The sequence below is a fragment of the Chiloscyllium plagiosum genome, unplaced genomic scaffold (assembly GCF_037043375.1).
Source record: "Chiloscyllium plagiosum isolate Xiang-an unplaced genomic scaffold, Cpla_swu_hap1 HiC_scaffold_4, whole genome shotgun sequence".
NCBI lineage: Eukaryota > Metazoa > Chordata > Chondrichthyes > Orectolobiformes > Hemiscylliidae > Chiloscyllium > Chiloscyllium plagiosum.
The window spans coordinates 53384544-53400797 of NW_028270142.1; the positions used below are offsets into that span (position 1 = coordinate 53384544).

Consider the following 16254-nt stretch of genomic DNA (forward strand, 5'->3'; position numbering starts at 1 on the left):
CCTAGTATGGTGACGAAATGTCTAAAAACGAACCTTCCAGCTCAGTGAAGAAACCTGGAAGGAACCTGAGCTACAAATCTTCGCAAAACTCACTACCCATGACTTGTAGACCGATTTTAGCCTACTATCTGTAGTCAGGAAAACGGAGCCTATTGTAAAGTATGTTATATCAGGACACTTAAAAAATACCTGTGGGATTACACACAGCATGGATTTTTAAAAGGGAAGTAGTCTTTGACAAAACATATTGGAGTTTTCTTTTTTGTGGATGTCACTAATAAAAACAGATCAGGAAGAACCAGAGGATGAATTATATTTGGATTTCAGAATGCTTTGGATGACAAGTTCCACAAGAGGTTATTGTGCAAAATCCAAGCATGTGGAATTGGTGGTAATATACTGCCACTAACTGATTAGCAGCTAGGAAACACAGTAGGGATAGATTGGTTGCTTTCAAAGTGGAAAGCAGTGACAAGTCAGGTACTGCAGGAATCAGTGGTTGGGCTCTTGTTTGCTGCTACAAAACTAGTTGTGATTGAGGTTGATGCAAAGAGACTTCAAGGCAATTTAGACAAGTTGAATGAATGGTAGATACAGCAGAATGAGAATAAATGTGAGTTTGTCTCCTTCGTAGAAAAAAAAATGGCAGTATTATTTAAATGGTGATAGGTTGCGAAATGTTATGCATAAAGGGACTTGGCTGTCCTTGATATTGAAAGCAAGCATGCAGGTACAATAAGCAGTTAAGATTGTAAATGCTGTATTGGCCTTCATTACAAGAGGATACAAAGTAAGGACGTTTTACTGCGGCTGTACAAAGCAATGGTAGGACTACACCTCAAGTGCTGTGCACAATTTTAATTTCTTTAAGGAAATAATATATTTGCTATGGAGGGAGTGCAGTGAAGGGTCACCAGCGAGATTCCTGTGATAGCAGGTTTGTCCTGTGTGGAGAGGCTGGTTGACTAGACCTGCATTTAAATGAGTTGAGAGGGATCTCATTGAAATTCTGACAGGACTGGATAGGCTAGACACAGGGATGATTTTCCTTGGACAGAGACCCTCCGGATTTGTAATAAGCCATTTTGTACTGAGATGAGGAGACAGTTCTTCTGAAAGTGTGAACCTGTGGAATTTTGTACCACAGAAAACTCGGGAGGTCAAGTCATTAAATATATTTAAGAAAGTATTAGACTTTTTAGAAGCTAAAGGTGTCAGAGGGTATGTGAAGAGAGTGAGAGTAATGTGTTGCAATAGAGGATCATCGCAATCATGTTGAATGGCAGCGTGGGCTCAAAAGGTTGGTAGGCCTATTCCTGTTTTGATGTTTCATGTTTCCCAACTCATGAATATTGGTAACTTGGCAAAGGTACTGTGTGGAAGATTCTGTTGCCATATGACAAGGTGAATCACTGTCTTCTTACTTTCTTCTACTGTTCTCTCTTTACTGTAACTGTCAGGGCATGGAAACAGACCCTTCAGTCCAGAGCTAGTCTGTGTTGATCATGTCCCAAAATAAAATAATCACACTTGCCTGTGTTTGGCCCAGATCCCTCCAAACCTTTCCTATTCCTAATCCAACTTTTAAATGTTGTAACTGTATTTGCAGCCACTAGTTCCTCTGGCAGTTCATTCCACACATGAACCATTTTTATTTTTAAAAAAGTTGTCTGTCATGTCTTTTTAAAATCTTTCTCCTCTCACCTTAAAAGTATGCCCTCTAGTTTTGAATTCCACCATCCTGGGAAAAGAGTATTGTCATTCACCTTATCTATGCCACTTATAATTTTATAAAGTTCAGTAAGATCACCCCTCAACCTCCTTCACTCCAGTCAAGGAAAGTCCCAGCTTATTTTTATAACACAAACCCTCCATGCCTGGGAACATCCTGGTAAATCTTTTCTGAACCCTCTCCAGTTTTGAAATATTCTCCCTCTAACATGGCAACCAGAACAGCAGACAGCATTCCAGAAGAGGCCTCACCCATGTCCTTTCTAACCACAGCATGATGTCCCAATCCCTATAAATGTGAAGTGCTGCATTGTGAAAAAGCAAGTCAGGGCAGGACTTATAAGATCCTGGGGAGTCCTGCTGAACAGCAACCTTGGAGTGCAGTCTCATAGCTCCTTGAAAGTGGAGTCATCTAGATAGGATAGTGAAGAAGGAGTTTGATATACTTGCCTTTATTGGTCAGTGCATTGAGTATAGGAGTTGGGAGGTCATTTGAGGCCATATTGAACAGTGGTTAGGCCACTTTTGGAATAGTGTGTAATTCCGGTCTCCCTAATATAGGAAGGATGTTGTGAAACTTGAAAGGGTTCAGAAAGGTTTACAAAGGTTGCCAAGGTTGGAGGGTTTGAGCTATAGGCAGAGGCTGAACAGGCTTGGGCTATTTTACCTGGAGCTTCGGAGGTTGAAGGATGACCTATAGTGGTTTATAAACTCATGAAGGGCATGGATAGGTTAAATAGACAAGGTCTTTTCCCTAGGGAAGTCCGAAACTAGAGGGCGTAGGTTTAAGGTAAGAAGGGAAAGATTTAAAAGTGATCTTAAAGAGCAACTTTAAATGCAGTGGGTGATGGCTGTATGGACAGAGTTGCCAGAGGAAATGGTAGAGGCTGGTACAATTACGTTTAAAAGGCTTCTGGATGGAAACATGAATAGGAAGGGTTTAGAGGGATATGGGCCAAATGCTGGCAAATGGGACTAGATTTATTGAGGCTATCTGGTCGGCATGGACGAGTTGGACCGAAGAGTCTGTTTCTGTGCTGGACATCTCCTTGATTCTACACTCGATGCACTGACCGACGAAGGCAAACATGCCAAATCCTGCCTTCACCACCCTACCTCCCTAGGACTCTCCTTTCAAAGGAGCTATGCCCCAGCACCCTTATGTTTCATTGTTTGCCAACACTCCCCATGGGCTCTGCATTAACTGTAGGCAAACTAGTCGAGCCTTGGTTTGCCTTCCAAAATGCAGCACCTCGCATTTATCTAAAACTCTATTTAGCACTCCTCAGCCCACTGGCCCCATATATTTAAGTTCCTGTTGTATAGAGAGTTAATCTTCTCTATCCATTATACCACCTATTTTGGTGTCATCTGCAAACTTGCTAACCATACCTCCCATATTCAAATCCAAATTATATAAGTGACAAAGCAGTGGACCCAGCACTGATTCTTGTGGCACACTGCTGGTCAAGCCTTCAGTTCAAAATGCAATCCTGTACTACCGCTCTCGGTCTCCTAGTTGTTATTAATTCCAAAGTGCAGAAATCTGCACGTGCAAAGTGATTGTATTAATGTGCTTTACATAATGGTGAAATTATTAGACATAAAATATGTCTTGCATCACATACCTCTTTGTGGATAAAGAAATATTGTCAAACCTTTGTCTTACTCTCATCAGGACAGCCAAAAAGAGAAAATCTTATAGGGATCGGAATGAAATGGGTTATGGAAGCCTAGGAGAAACTCACGAGAAGTTTAATGAGGCCAATATCTATTTCAGGAACAACTCTGCATTTTTCATTCTGCTCCATTCATGCAACTGTCTGAAGCCATGTGTGCATAAGTTCAGCTGTGCGTAAAGCAGTGGTCACCTATGACTTGTTTAAATTCGCCCAAGATGGTTCACTGCAAATTACTTGAATTATACTCTTGGCACAGGTTACCAGCACCTGACTAGCACTTGTATTGCACAGCTGACTGCTCAATATTATTCATGAGCTGCATCTTTTTTTTTTAAAATGCATTCTTTCCACACATTGGGCCTAGTCCTAGATGGCAAGTTCCAATGAGTCAAACTTGCCAAACAAAGGCATGATGTGAGAAATGCTTACCCCCAACTCAAAGACAACCGTTGTGAGCAAATTTCTTCAGGACCATGGTTTACTCTCATCTCCGCTGAAATAACTCCGCAGAGGCCAGTATCCCATCATCAGGTCACCCTTTATTTACATATGAATAATCCTTGACTGTAGTATTGCTTCATTCAGAGTTTGGTACCAGAGTGTCAGTATCTCTGACACTCTAACCTTTTTTATATGTCAACCAAGCCTCCCTGATTGTCCAGATTAACAGCCTTACTCGGGAAACTCTTATTATGTCCAGTTGGCCGACCTCACTACAATCACTATATCAATTGCTTCCTCTTTATCATTAGAATTTTGTTGTTCACCCAGGGCATATTCATAGAGATCCTGGTGTAAATGCCATGAGGTGACTTTGTTTTTGCTCAGTATGAATGATGATGCCTAGTGTTCAATTCCAGCCTCGGGTGACTGTGTGGAGTTTGCATATTCTTGCCGTGTCTGCGTGGGTTTTCTCTGGATGCTCCACAATCTAAACCTGTGCAGGTTAGGTGGATTGGCCATGCTAAATTGCCCATAGTGTTCAGGGATGTGTAGGTTGGATGCATTAGTCAGAGGTAAATATAGGGTACAGGAGTGGATCTGGGTGGGTTAGTCTTTGGAGAGCCGGTGTGGACTTGTTAGGCTGAAGGGCCTGTTTCCACAGTGGAGGAATTCTAATTCTTATTCCAAAGATATGCCAATATATTAGTGCATAGGTATCCAAGAAAACCATTTTGTCACCATTTCTTGCATTGCACCTCATTATTAGTGAGAGCATTCTTTTGATTGAAAACTTTGCTTTCAATCTGTTACTTGTTGCATCATAACATCTATCAGCACCTTCATATGCAGCTTAGTAAATTCGGCTTTCAAAACTGCAGGCAGAGCTATAATTCTTTTTTTTTTGGTCTGGTGCTCAGCTGACAACTTCCATGACTTCATAAATGTTTTGAAAATTGTAAAAGCAATATCAAAGGTAAGATTGTAATTTGGGTGAAGGGAAGATGGCAGCTGGGAAATTTAGCATGATTTGCATCCTCATTGAATTTCCTGAGGGTAAGTGATGCTGCACATTTACCTGCATTCAATGCGGTTAAGGAACATCATGGGGAAGACATGTGCCCATGGCACTGTTTGCACCAATGACCTGACATTTACCTTAGGGAACAGTGAGGTCTGCAGATGCAGGAGATCAAAGTTGAGTGTGTTGCTGGAAAAGCACAGCAGGTCAGGCAGCATCCGAGGAGCAGGAGAATCAACGTTTCAGGCCGGAGCCCTTTATCAGGAAAGTTATTTGCTGATTCCTGATGAAGCGCTCCTTCCCGAAACGTCGATTCTCCTGCTCCTCCGATGCTGCCTGACCTGCTGTGCTTTTCCAGCAACACATGCTCAACATTTATTTATCTTAGACCAGCATATTTCTCCCCTTACCCTTTTTTTGTCACAAATGTGTTTTTTACAAGTTGACTGCAGGAAGTGGTATTCCACACAGCTTTAATTGCTGGCTGTTATACCTAACCAGAAATAAGTTTATTATTTTTTTAAAAATGAAAGTTATTTGTCTGCTGAAGAATGACTGATGATGGAGCTTTAAAATCAGGCTCCATAATGAACTTCTATACTTTTTGAAGGTTATGTGAAGAGTATGCCATGTTGGCTTATTTTTGTTTTTATTCTTAGAAAGTGATACTGATGAATCCATAATAAAGGAGGAAGACTTTAGCTCAGAAAAGAAGACTGGTAATGCTGCTGGCGAGGAGGTCAGTTGAAGATGTTGCATAGGTTTGACCTGTTATTAAAATAAAATCGCTATTATAGAATGTTGGTACATTGCTAAACACAAGACTGTAAAATCTACATGACTCCTGTAAATCATCAACCGATCGATGTATGTCTCTCACCAACAACCAATGTTTAAAGTGCACCTTCACCTTCACCTTCCATCTCACTCAAATCTCATTGATCAAATTACTCAAATGTCAGAGCTAAATTCAAATTTTGTGATCATTACCCTTTGGTCGGTTTCCCTGGAATTTCTCAATTTTACTTACATGATTTAAGGATACTACAGGATCTGACCAGCTATTTTGCAGCAATCCATGGCTGATTGTGTCTAATAGAATGTACAAATCCCTAGAAAGTGCAACAATACAGTTTCTAGAAAGGCAGTGAATGTACCTGGGCTGACACTTGATTCAGTGTAGAAATGGAGAGAAAAATCTCTAAAAATTGTGACTTCGTGTGACCTTTTCTGGTTTTTCAGCCGCATCTTGTTAGTTTTCTCTAGCAGCTTTGCTGTCAGATAGGCTTCCTGTCACCTACATTGTACAAATGATGCTATAAAAATAGCCTTGCATTGGGTCAAAATTACTATCAGGCCCCAGCTTCTACATTTCTGTTAGTTCTTCCTTTGGTTTGTTTGGAAGTTGACAAAGATAAATTGCTGTTGGATGGAAGCAAGGCAAGCTGGAGATGGTAAATCACCATGTCTGATTTTTAAAATCTGCTTTTCAGTACTGTATGGGTTTAAGCTCCACCTCAGTGCTCAAAATTCTTAGATTGATTTGTTAGTGGTGCCAGGTGATTAAACACTTGCTATAATGAGTTGAAATTGTGCTGCTATTCGCTCTTATCAATGCTCTGTCAGTCTGTCCTCCATTTAATTTGTTGCAGATGTGCTAAATTTCCTTTATTAGCTGACAATGAGGAGAGTTCAGTGTTTCACTGCAGTCTCTCCCAAAATGACTCCTAATATGGTGAGGGGAGATTCACCTTTTTTTTAACATTAGAGAAAAGCTGTAGAATTTTAGTTGAAGTAAAAGAGGTAATTTCATTACTCTCCTGTCTGCTTTTCTGTTAAGGTTGCAGTAGAAAGAAAAATGCATCATTTGGAGGCAGAAAAAGAAATGTCCTTTTGTTTCTCTTTGATTTCCACGGTTATATTATGTGTGCTTCAATAGCTAACATGATTTAGGGTAAAGCAAGGCCAAAAACACTAATTCCTACTTTGTGTTCATTGCTCAGTTAAGAGGTTTACCAGAGTTTGTATGTTATGTTGTTCCAACAATTAGAAAGAGTCAAGAGTCCATTGTCTTTACTCCCTTTCCCCCTCCCAAACCAATCCTTTCTGACAAGCCAACAATTTTGGCTTCAATTTGGAGAACTTTTTCCCAGCTGTTCTATCAGTTCTACAGTAGTAGAAACGCGCAGACTAACTTGAAAGAGTTACCTATTAATGTCTAGTAAAACACGAATTAAAAACTGGTCTTGTGTTGACCATGGAAACACTGTTGTCTGTTGTAAAAACCCATTTGGTCCACTAATGTCCTTTTAGGGAAAGAAATTTGTCATTGTTATCTGGTCTGTCCTGGCCTACATATGACTCCAGACCCACAGCAATGTGATTGACTCTGACTCTGAATTGCCCACCTGAGATAGGCAATAAATGCTGGTGTAGTTAGTGACATCCCATGAATGATTTTAAAAAAACAATAGTACAGCACAGGAATAGGCCCTTCAGCCTGGTATTACTGTGCTGACCAAGATGCTGTTCTAATCTAATCCTATTGGCTTGCACATGGTCCATATCCCTCTATTCCCTGCCTGTTCATGTGTCTGTCTAAATGTCTGTGAAACATTGCTATCGTATCTGCTTTTACCACCTCCCCTGGCAGGAACCTACCACCCTCTGTGTAAAAGAAGTTGCATCGCATATCCCCTTTAAACTTTCTCCTTCTTAGCTTAAACCTATGCCCCTGAGTATTTGTCATTTCACCCTGGGACAAAAAGACTCTTGATTATCCACCCTATCCGTGCTGTTCACAATTTTATCAGGTGACCCTTGAGCCTCTGCCGCTCTTGAGAAAGTAGTCCAAGTTTGTCCAACCATTCAATCTAGCTAATATACTCTCATCTAGGCAATGTTCTGGCAAGGCCCCCTCCCCCCTCTGCCAAGCCCTTTGCACCCTCTCAAAAGCTTCCATATCTTCCTTATAATGTGGCGAACAGAACTTCACACAGCACCTCAATGTGGCCTAACTGAAGTTTTATACTGCTGCAACATAACTTTCCAATTTTTTACACTCCGTTCCCTGATCTTTGAAGGCAAGCATGTCATCTGCCTTTCTGTTACCACCTTATCCACTTATGTTGCCATTTTTACGGACCAATGGACTTGCACCCCAAAATCCCTCTGTATATCAGTGCCTACAAGGTTCCTACCATTTACTGTATACTTTGCTCCTGCATTTGACCTGCCAAAATGCATCACCTCACACTCATCTGGATTAAATTTGTCTGCTATTTCTCCACCCAACTTTCCAATTGATCTATATCCTGCTGTATCCTTTGACAACACTCCTCACTATCCACAACCTCTACAATTTTCATGTTGTCTGGGAACTTACTAATAAGACCACTGACATTTTCATCTAAATCATTTACAATATGTATTTATATATCAGAGATCCCAGGATCGATCCTTGCGGAACACCATTGGTAACAGACCTCCAGTCAGCAAAATGCTCTTCAGCAATTACCACCTATCTTTTGTAACTAAGCCAATTTTTGTTAACCTAATTACCAACTCACCATGGATTCCATTATGAATGAATATCTTCTGGAGTAGCCTATGATGAGGAACATTGTCGAATTTAGTTAAGTCCATGTAGACATTTTCCATTAATGTACCTTCCTCAGTAATCTTGGTCACTTCCTCAAAAAACTCAATCAGATTTATGAGACAAGACCTCCCTGAGTTCAATGCCATGCTGACTATCCCTAATAAGCCCATTCTTTTCCAATTATAATATTTGGAGCCATAACTACTGGTTGAAACTGTTATTTAGGATGAATGAAACTGAATAAACAATGGCTGTGTACATCACCCTTGATAATTTAAGAGTACAGGATAGAGCCTTTCAGATTTAGATTAATTTTGTTTAATCCATTATTTTCCTTTAGTGATTTACTATTTAAACCACTGAAATTGTATTTCATCACAGCTAAGATCAACAGTGAGTGTAAGAAACGCAGATTATAATCCCACATCAGGGAGTGCAGTGATAATGTGTCTACTTCTGGTCCAGTAGGCCTGAGTTCAAGTGGGCGGCATGGTGACTCAATGGTTAGCACTACTGCCTCACAGTGCCAGGGACCCAGGTTCGATTCCAGCCTCAGGCAACTGTCTGTGTGGAGTTTGTACATACTTCCCTGTGTTTGTGTGGGATTCCTCTGGGTGCTCTGATTTCCTCCCACAGTCTAAAGACGTGCAGGTTAGGTGAATCAGCCATACTAAATTGTCTGTAGTGTTCAGGGATGTATAGGTTAGGTTAGATGCATTAGTCAAGGGAAATGTCGGGTCATGGGCCTTGGTGGGATATTCTTCGAAGAGGTGATGTGGACTTGTTGGGCTGAAGGACTTGTTTCCACACTAGGAATTCTAATTCTAAAAAAGTCTCACTTTCTCCGGAGGTGTGCTGACATTTCTGAACAAGTTGCTTAGGAAATATCTGCAATCCCATGTTTGTGGGATTTATTCTTCAAACTATGAATGAATAATCAACATTAATTAATATTGGTTAGTAATTAATTAATTGAAATGGGAGGTGAGGGTGAGGAACTGTTGACATCTGTACATAGGGAAATGAGGTCTGGAATCAAAGCTATTGCCGATATTCTTAATTATTCCTAATGTGATTTTCAGTAATGCAAATACATTAGTTCCTGAGCTTTCATTAATTAGAATCCCTCAGGGTCCTATAGCTTGGTAGGTTTTGTCCATATGGAGCAATTCCAAATTTTGAAATTAATTTTAAAAATAGCTAATGTGTGAGATTATAATTTAATTGACAATTTAGTGCTGAATGAAGAACAGTTTTGTGCTTGTGACTTCTGTCTCTATAGGATATAGGGTTGTCTGTGTCTCCACATAGGGGAGAAAACAACTCCAAAGGGCCCAACAGATATAGTCTTGTGCCAAGGATTAAAGGGCTTTTGGGGGGCTAAAATCTATAGTGATGTGGCAATTGTGAGGTGCCATTAACTCCTGTTTGTTTAAGAAGATATAGAACATGACATCTTTGTACTGCCTGCTCATTGACTACCTGAAGAAATCATGTAAATCAGCTTAGACATTGCTAGTGTGATTGTTTCAGGGGAGTTTTCATCTGATGAGCTACCAGGTAGCCAGGAGACCAGTGCACTGAAGGCAAGGGAGCATGTGAGTTCTGCAGATATCTTCTGCAGTTAGCTTGACTGAGGACTTGGGGATGCTTAGGGTATTGCTGCTGGGTCTATGCAACAAAATGTTTGGTGCATTGGGAACCCTTCTGGGAATGCCTATGGACAGGGTCAGGGAACATGGAGGTATCTGGTTTCAACACAGTACAGGACTTGCACGCAATTTATTGGATTAGTGGTATTAGGTTTGTGCTAAATTGAAGGACTGAAGGGCTTCTTCTGTCTTTATGACTATAATTTTGTGCTTATCTTTCCCCAAAAAGGAGATGGTAACCATCTCCATTTCCACACTGTGGATCCAGCTGTTGGTCATTGTTGGCTAATGCTGCAGTTTTCATTGCAACACAAGCAACAGCCGCCCAAAATCTGTCTGTCTGCTCTGGTGGAAATTTATACAGCTGTTGGTTTGCTGTCTTGCAGTGAAGCCCCTTGCTGCTGTCAGTATGGCTATGGATAAGTATGCAAACTGGTTGGCTGTGTGCCTCTGCAATTTAACAATCTCTGCCCTACAGCGGTGGCAGTGAGTCCATGAAACAGGAGCCTACTAGGATGACAGTATTCATCTTTCCACTTGCCCACTGCCCATGCTGAGTCTGGAGCCAGCCATAGAATCATAAAGCATGGAAACAGACCATTCGGTCCAACTAGTCCACGCCAATCCTGTTCTCAAACTAAACTCGTCCCATCTGCCTGCTTTCAGCCCACAATCCTCCAAACCTTTCATATATTTGATACAACACATCATCCTCCACCACCTACAGTCAGATTCCACCACCAGAGATATATTTCCCTCCCCACCCCATCTGCATTCTGCAGAGACCACTCCCTCCACAACTCCCTCATTAGGTCCACACCCCCACCAAAACACCCTCCACTCCCGGCATCTTCCCTTGCCACTGCAAAAGGTGTAAAACTTGTGCCCACATCTCCCGCCTCACCTCCCTCCAAGGCCCCAAAAGATCTAGCAGAGTTTTTCCTGCACATCCAAACACCACCTCTACTGTGTCCGTTGCTCTCGATGTGGTCTCTTCTACATTGGGGAGACAGGATGCCAACTCGCAGAATGTTTCAGCGAACATCTCTGGGACACTTGCACCAACAACCTCACTAGGTAAAAACAATGACTGCAGATGCTGGAAACCAGATTTTGGATTAGTGGTACTGGAAGAGCGCAGCAGTTCAGGCAGCATCCAAGGAGCAGCAAAATCAACGTTTCAGGCAAAAGCCCTTCATCAGGCTTTTGCCCGAAACGTCGATTTTGCTGCTCCTCGATTGCTGCCTGAACTGCTGTGCTCTTCCAGCACCACTAATCCAATAACCTCACTGCCCTGTGGCTGACCAGTTCAACTCCCTCGCCCACTCCACCAAGAACATGCAAGTCCTGGGTTGCCTCCACCGCCAAATCCTAGTCACCTGATGCCTGGAGGGAGAATGCCTCATCTTCTACCTTGGGACCCTCCAACCATGGCATCAATGTCGATTTTCACCAGTTTTCTCATTTCCCCTCTCCCCACGTCATCCCAGATCCAACTCAGCACCACCCTCTTGAACTGTCTTACCTGTTATTCTTCCCTCCAACCTATCCACTCCACCCTCCACTCCGACCTATCACTATCATACCCCACTACATCTGCCTGTCGCCTTCCCAGCTACCTTCCCCCCCCCCCCCAGCCTCAAACCCCCTCCTATTTATCTCTCAGTGCACACACATGCATACACATACACACACACGCACACTGAAGAGCTTATCCCCAAAATGTCGACTCTCCTGCTCCTCAGATGCTGCCTGACTTGCTGTGCTTTTACAGAGCTGAAAATGTGGTGCTGGAAAAGCGCAGCAGGTCAGGCAGCATCCAGGGAACAGGAGAATCGACGTTTTGGGCATAAGCCCTTCTTCAGGGCTTCTTCCTGAAGAAGGGCTTATGCCCGAAACGTCGATTCTCCTGTTCCCTGGATGCTGCCTGACCTGCTGCGCTTTTCCAGCAACACATTTTCAGCTCTGATCTCCAGCATCTGCAGTCCTCACTTTCTCCTGTGTTTTTACAGAACCACACTTTGCAACACTATCGATGTACTTACTTAAATGTCTTTTAAACCGAATCTGCATCCACCATCTCCTCTGGTGGTTCATTCCACACACTAGCCACTGTCTGTGTTAAAACAAAGTTGGCCTTCATCCTTTTTAAATCTTTCTCCTCTCACCTCAAAAATATGACCCCTAATTTTGAACTCCTCCACAAGGAATAGTATAATTAGTTAACATTTGTAAAAATTGTGAAATTACAGTTCTCGATTTGGTTTGTAATGGCTGTTTTCTAATTTTTGTTTTATTTCTCTATTGTGTCCAAGTAGATGTAGTGGTCATGAGTGAATAGGACTGCATTGATGAAAGGGGATTTGGGTTGTGCCTACAGGCATCTCACTGGAACTATAGCCAGGCTAGAAATGGGCACTTACATTGCTGCCTTTGTTCTCCTGTCCTCTCCCCTTCCAAAACTACTTTTTCCTCCTCCCTCTTCGAACAGGCTGGTCACACTTTGTTCATTCTCCTGGTCATGCTCCACACCATGAGAAGGTGTACTTCATGCATTTGTGTCTGGAAACAACTACTTGTTACAGAAGCTTTGAGATCAGCAAAAAAGTACTTTATCACCTTCCCTCTAATGCCTTTTCACTTTTCAAATTTGAAACAACCAAGGGAAACACCAGGAAATGTAAAACTGTAACAAACTCCAGCTCAACCAACAACAGACCGAAGTAGCAGATGATCCATTTAAATCATGCTGTTGGAGAGGTGGAGTCCTTCCTGCTTCTCTGAAGCAAGTTCTCTTCAGCCATGCCAGCTTAAGAGAAAGCATTAGTTGAACCTTTGAGCTGCACTGTGGCGGTGCTGACGTCAATTGGCATTGCCCACTAATCGACATCATGACCTAATACCCACCACCAGGACTGTGCTCAGCATACATCATATTGTGTTGTGTGTCTGTGTGTATTGTGTGTGCCTTGGGTGTCACTGGGAACTCTCGAGGACAGTCACCATATCGAAAAATTGAACACTACAGATTTTGCTCTTTGTAATCTCTGGTTCCCAAATAAGCAGCACTCTGTGTAGTTATACACTAATGCCAGTATTGATTTTATTTTTTGAAATGTGGTTTTGCTTTTAGAAGACCAGTGCTGTCAGAGACGATGAGCCAAATAAAGGATCACAAGAACTTATTCCAGCAGGCACTGTAAATTCACAGATGCAGCAGCAACATGATAATGTGACAAAACAGCTCAATCATGTCAAAGCTTTAATGCAAGCAAATCAATTATTGACAGAGGGACTTCGAAATAAGTTGCTTCAGATCTGGTGCCATGTGCCTAAAAATGAAGTAAGATGTTCATTATAGTTGCTTTTCCTTATTTTCATTTTATCGAAGCAATTTTTTTAAAAAAATCATGTGATATAGGTTTGTTAGCTGATCCAGAATTTATTGCCTATTGAGGTAAAGTGAGCAAACAGGTATGAATATTCAATTCACAATCGACTATCCCAATGTATTGAGAATACTACAGTAAATGTAACATAAAATAATGTGTACATTACATACTGCTGGTAGGACTTGTATCATAGTAATAGCCCATCTATTCAGCCCATCTGATCAGTCCTGGTATTTATGCTTCTGGGCATGATCATGGACCTCCTCCTATCTATTTAGACATCAACCTATCACCAATCTTTAAATTTGTTTCTCCCTTACAGACTTAACCTAGCTTCCTCTAAGAGATTCCTTTTGTTGTTCTCCTCAATCGCTCCTTGTAGTGACAATTTCCCAAACTGTCACCACTGTGAGTGAAGAAACCTCTGCTGAATGCCCTATTGGATTGATTTAATGTGTCTTGTATTAGTGGGTCTTAGTTTTAAACTCCCCCACTAATGGTAAGATTGTACAAAATTTAATCCAAGTTGACCAGGACCTGTCCTGCCCACTGTGGAACCAGTCCCCTATCACCTTCACTGGATAAAGCCTACTGTATCAGACAGACACTCTGATCCCAAAGGAGAGATTTTTCTGGTGTCAAGGACCTTGAGGGAACATGTCTTGGTTACATCATCTGCCGTTAGTCAGAGATTAGGTTATAGTCCAACAGGTTTATTTGGAAATACAAGCTTTTGGAGCATTGCTCCTTCATCATGTAGAGAGTGGTGTAGGATCATAGGACACAGAATTTATAGCAAAAGATAATAGTGTCATACTCAAATATGATATATTGAATAAACCTGGATTGCTGTGAAGTGTTTAGTCTTTTAGAATGGGTTGCAGGTTTTGATTCATTAATATGTAAATCCCAGAAAGACTTAACAGCACTCTAGGTTTGTTCAATATATCGCATCAGTGTATGACACTATGATCTTTTGCTATAAGTTCTGTGTCCTATGATCCTGCCCCACTTACTACCTGACGAAGGAGCTGCGCTCCAAAAGCTTGTACTTCAAAATAAACCTGTTGGACTGTAACCTGGTGTTGTGTGATCTTTAACTTTGTCCACCCCAGTCCAACACCAGCACCTTCACATCATAGTCAGAGATTGGGAGCTCTCCATTGTAGAAAGTGCTGACAGCTGCCAGAACCCCAGGATCAGTGAGGGCCCTCAGGCCAGAAGTAAATGAGTGCAAATTTGTAATTGCAGATTCGAGGGTGGAGGGTGTCTCTGACTCACAGTAACCAGTGATAAGAACAGGGGCTGATTCTGAGTGACCTCCCCATTTTGAGGTACTGAATGAAGAAGCCCTTTTCTCTCAAAGAAACCCAATGAGGGCTTGATTTCTAGCCTGCTGTTGGAGGTTTCTGGTGGAGAGGTTTGGAAGGTGCTGTCGAAGGAGCCTTGGTGTTTTGCTGCACTGCATCTTGTGGATTGTATACATTGTCACTGAATGTTGATAGTAAAGGGAGTGGATGTCGTGGGTGGCACATGGGGTGCATGAATCTCTCAATGTTAGTATGCAAATACAACCAATAACTAGGAAAGCTCATTGAACATTGTTGTTTATTGGAAGGGGATTGAACACAAAGGGAGTTTATGTTTCAATCATACATAGTATTTGGGAGAGCACAGCTGGAGTACTGTGTACAATAATAGTCTTTTTACTCAAAGAATAATGCGAATGCATTCAGAGTAGTTCATTGAAGACTTAGAGTAGTACCAGGTATGGGCGAATCATTTTATGAAGAAAGGTTCAACAGACTAGGCTCGTATTAGGTACAAGGTGATTTGATCGTGAGTGGTCTTAATGGGGTAGATGTGGAAAGATTTTTTTCCTCTTTTGGGAGAATCTAGAACTTGTTACAGTTTTAAAAAGAAAAATACACATAGAGTCATAGAAGTGTACAGCATGGAAACAGGCCCTTCGGTCCAACCTGTCCATGACGACCAGATATCCCAACCCAATCTAGTCCCACCTGCCAGCACCCGGCCCATATCCCTCCAAACCCTTCCTATTCATTTACCCATCCAAATGCCTCTTAAATGTTGCAATTGTACCAGCTTCCACCACATCCTCAGGCAGCTCATTCCATAAACGTACCACCCTCTGTGTGAAAAAGTTGCCCCTTAGGTCTCTTTTATATCTTTCTCCTCTCACCCTAAACCTATGCCCTCTAGTTCTGGACTCCCCAACCCCAGGGAAAAGACTTTGCCTATTTATCCTATCCATGCCCCTCATAATTTTGTAAACCTCTATAAGGTCACCCCTCAGCCTCCGACGCTCCAGGGAAAACAGCCCCAGCCTGTTTGCCTCTCCCTGTAGCTCAGATCCTCCAACCCTGGCAACATCCTTGTAAATCTTTTCTGAACCCTTTCAAGTTTCATAACATCTTTCCGATAGGAAGGAGACCAGAATTGCACGCAATATTCCAACAGTGGCCTAACCAATGTCTTGTACAGCCGCAACATGACCTCCCAACTCCTGTACTCAATACTCTGACCAATAAAGGAAAGCATACCAAATGCCGCCTTCGCTATCCTATCTATCTGCGACTCCATTTTCAAGGAGCTACGAACTTGCATTCTAAGGTCTCTTTGTTCAGCAACACTCCCTAGGACCTTACCATAATGTGTATAAGTCATGCTAAGATTTGCTTTCCCAAAATGCAGCACCTCGTATTTATCTGAA

At 41.9% G+C, this 16254-nt stretch overlaps 1 protein-coding gene across 6 annotated transcripts in view; it reads left to right on the forward strand.

The window, feature by feature from the left end:
- Positions 1–16254, forward strand: part of LOC122549185 (cancer-associated gene 1 protein homolog) — a 129802-nt gene that overhangs the window by 13321 nt on the left and 100227 nt on the right. For 5 of the 6 annotated variants that reach the window (XM_087985831.1, XM_087985832.1, XM_087985834.1 and 2 more), the window contains 2 exons: positions 5535–5614; positions 13262–13471. In XM_087985831.1, coding sequence (XP_087841957.1) covers positions 5535–5614; positions 13262–13471 — 290 coding nt within the window. The remainder of the gene's footprint in view (positions 1–5534; positions 5615–13261; positions 13472–16254) is intronic. The other variant, XM_087985836.1, reaches the window with a different exon arrangement.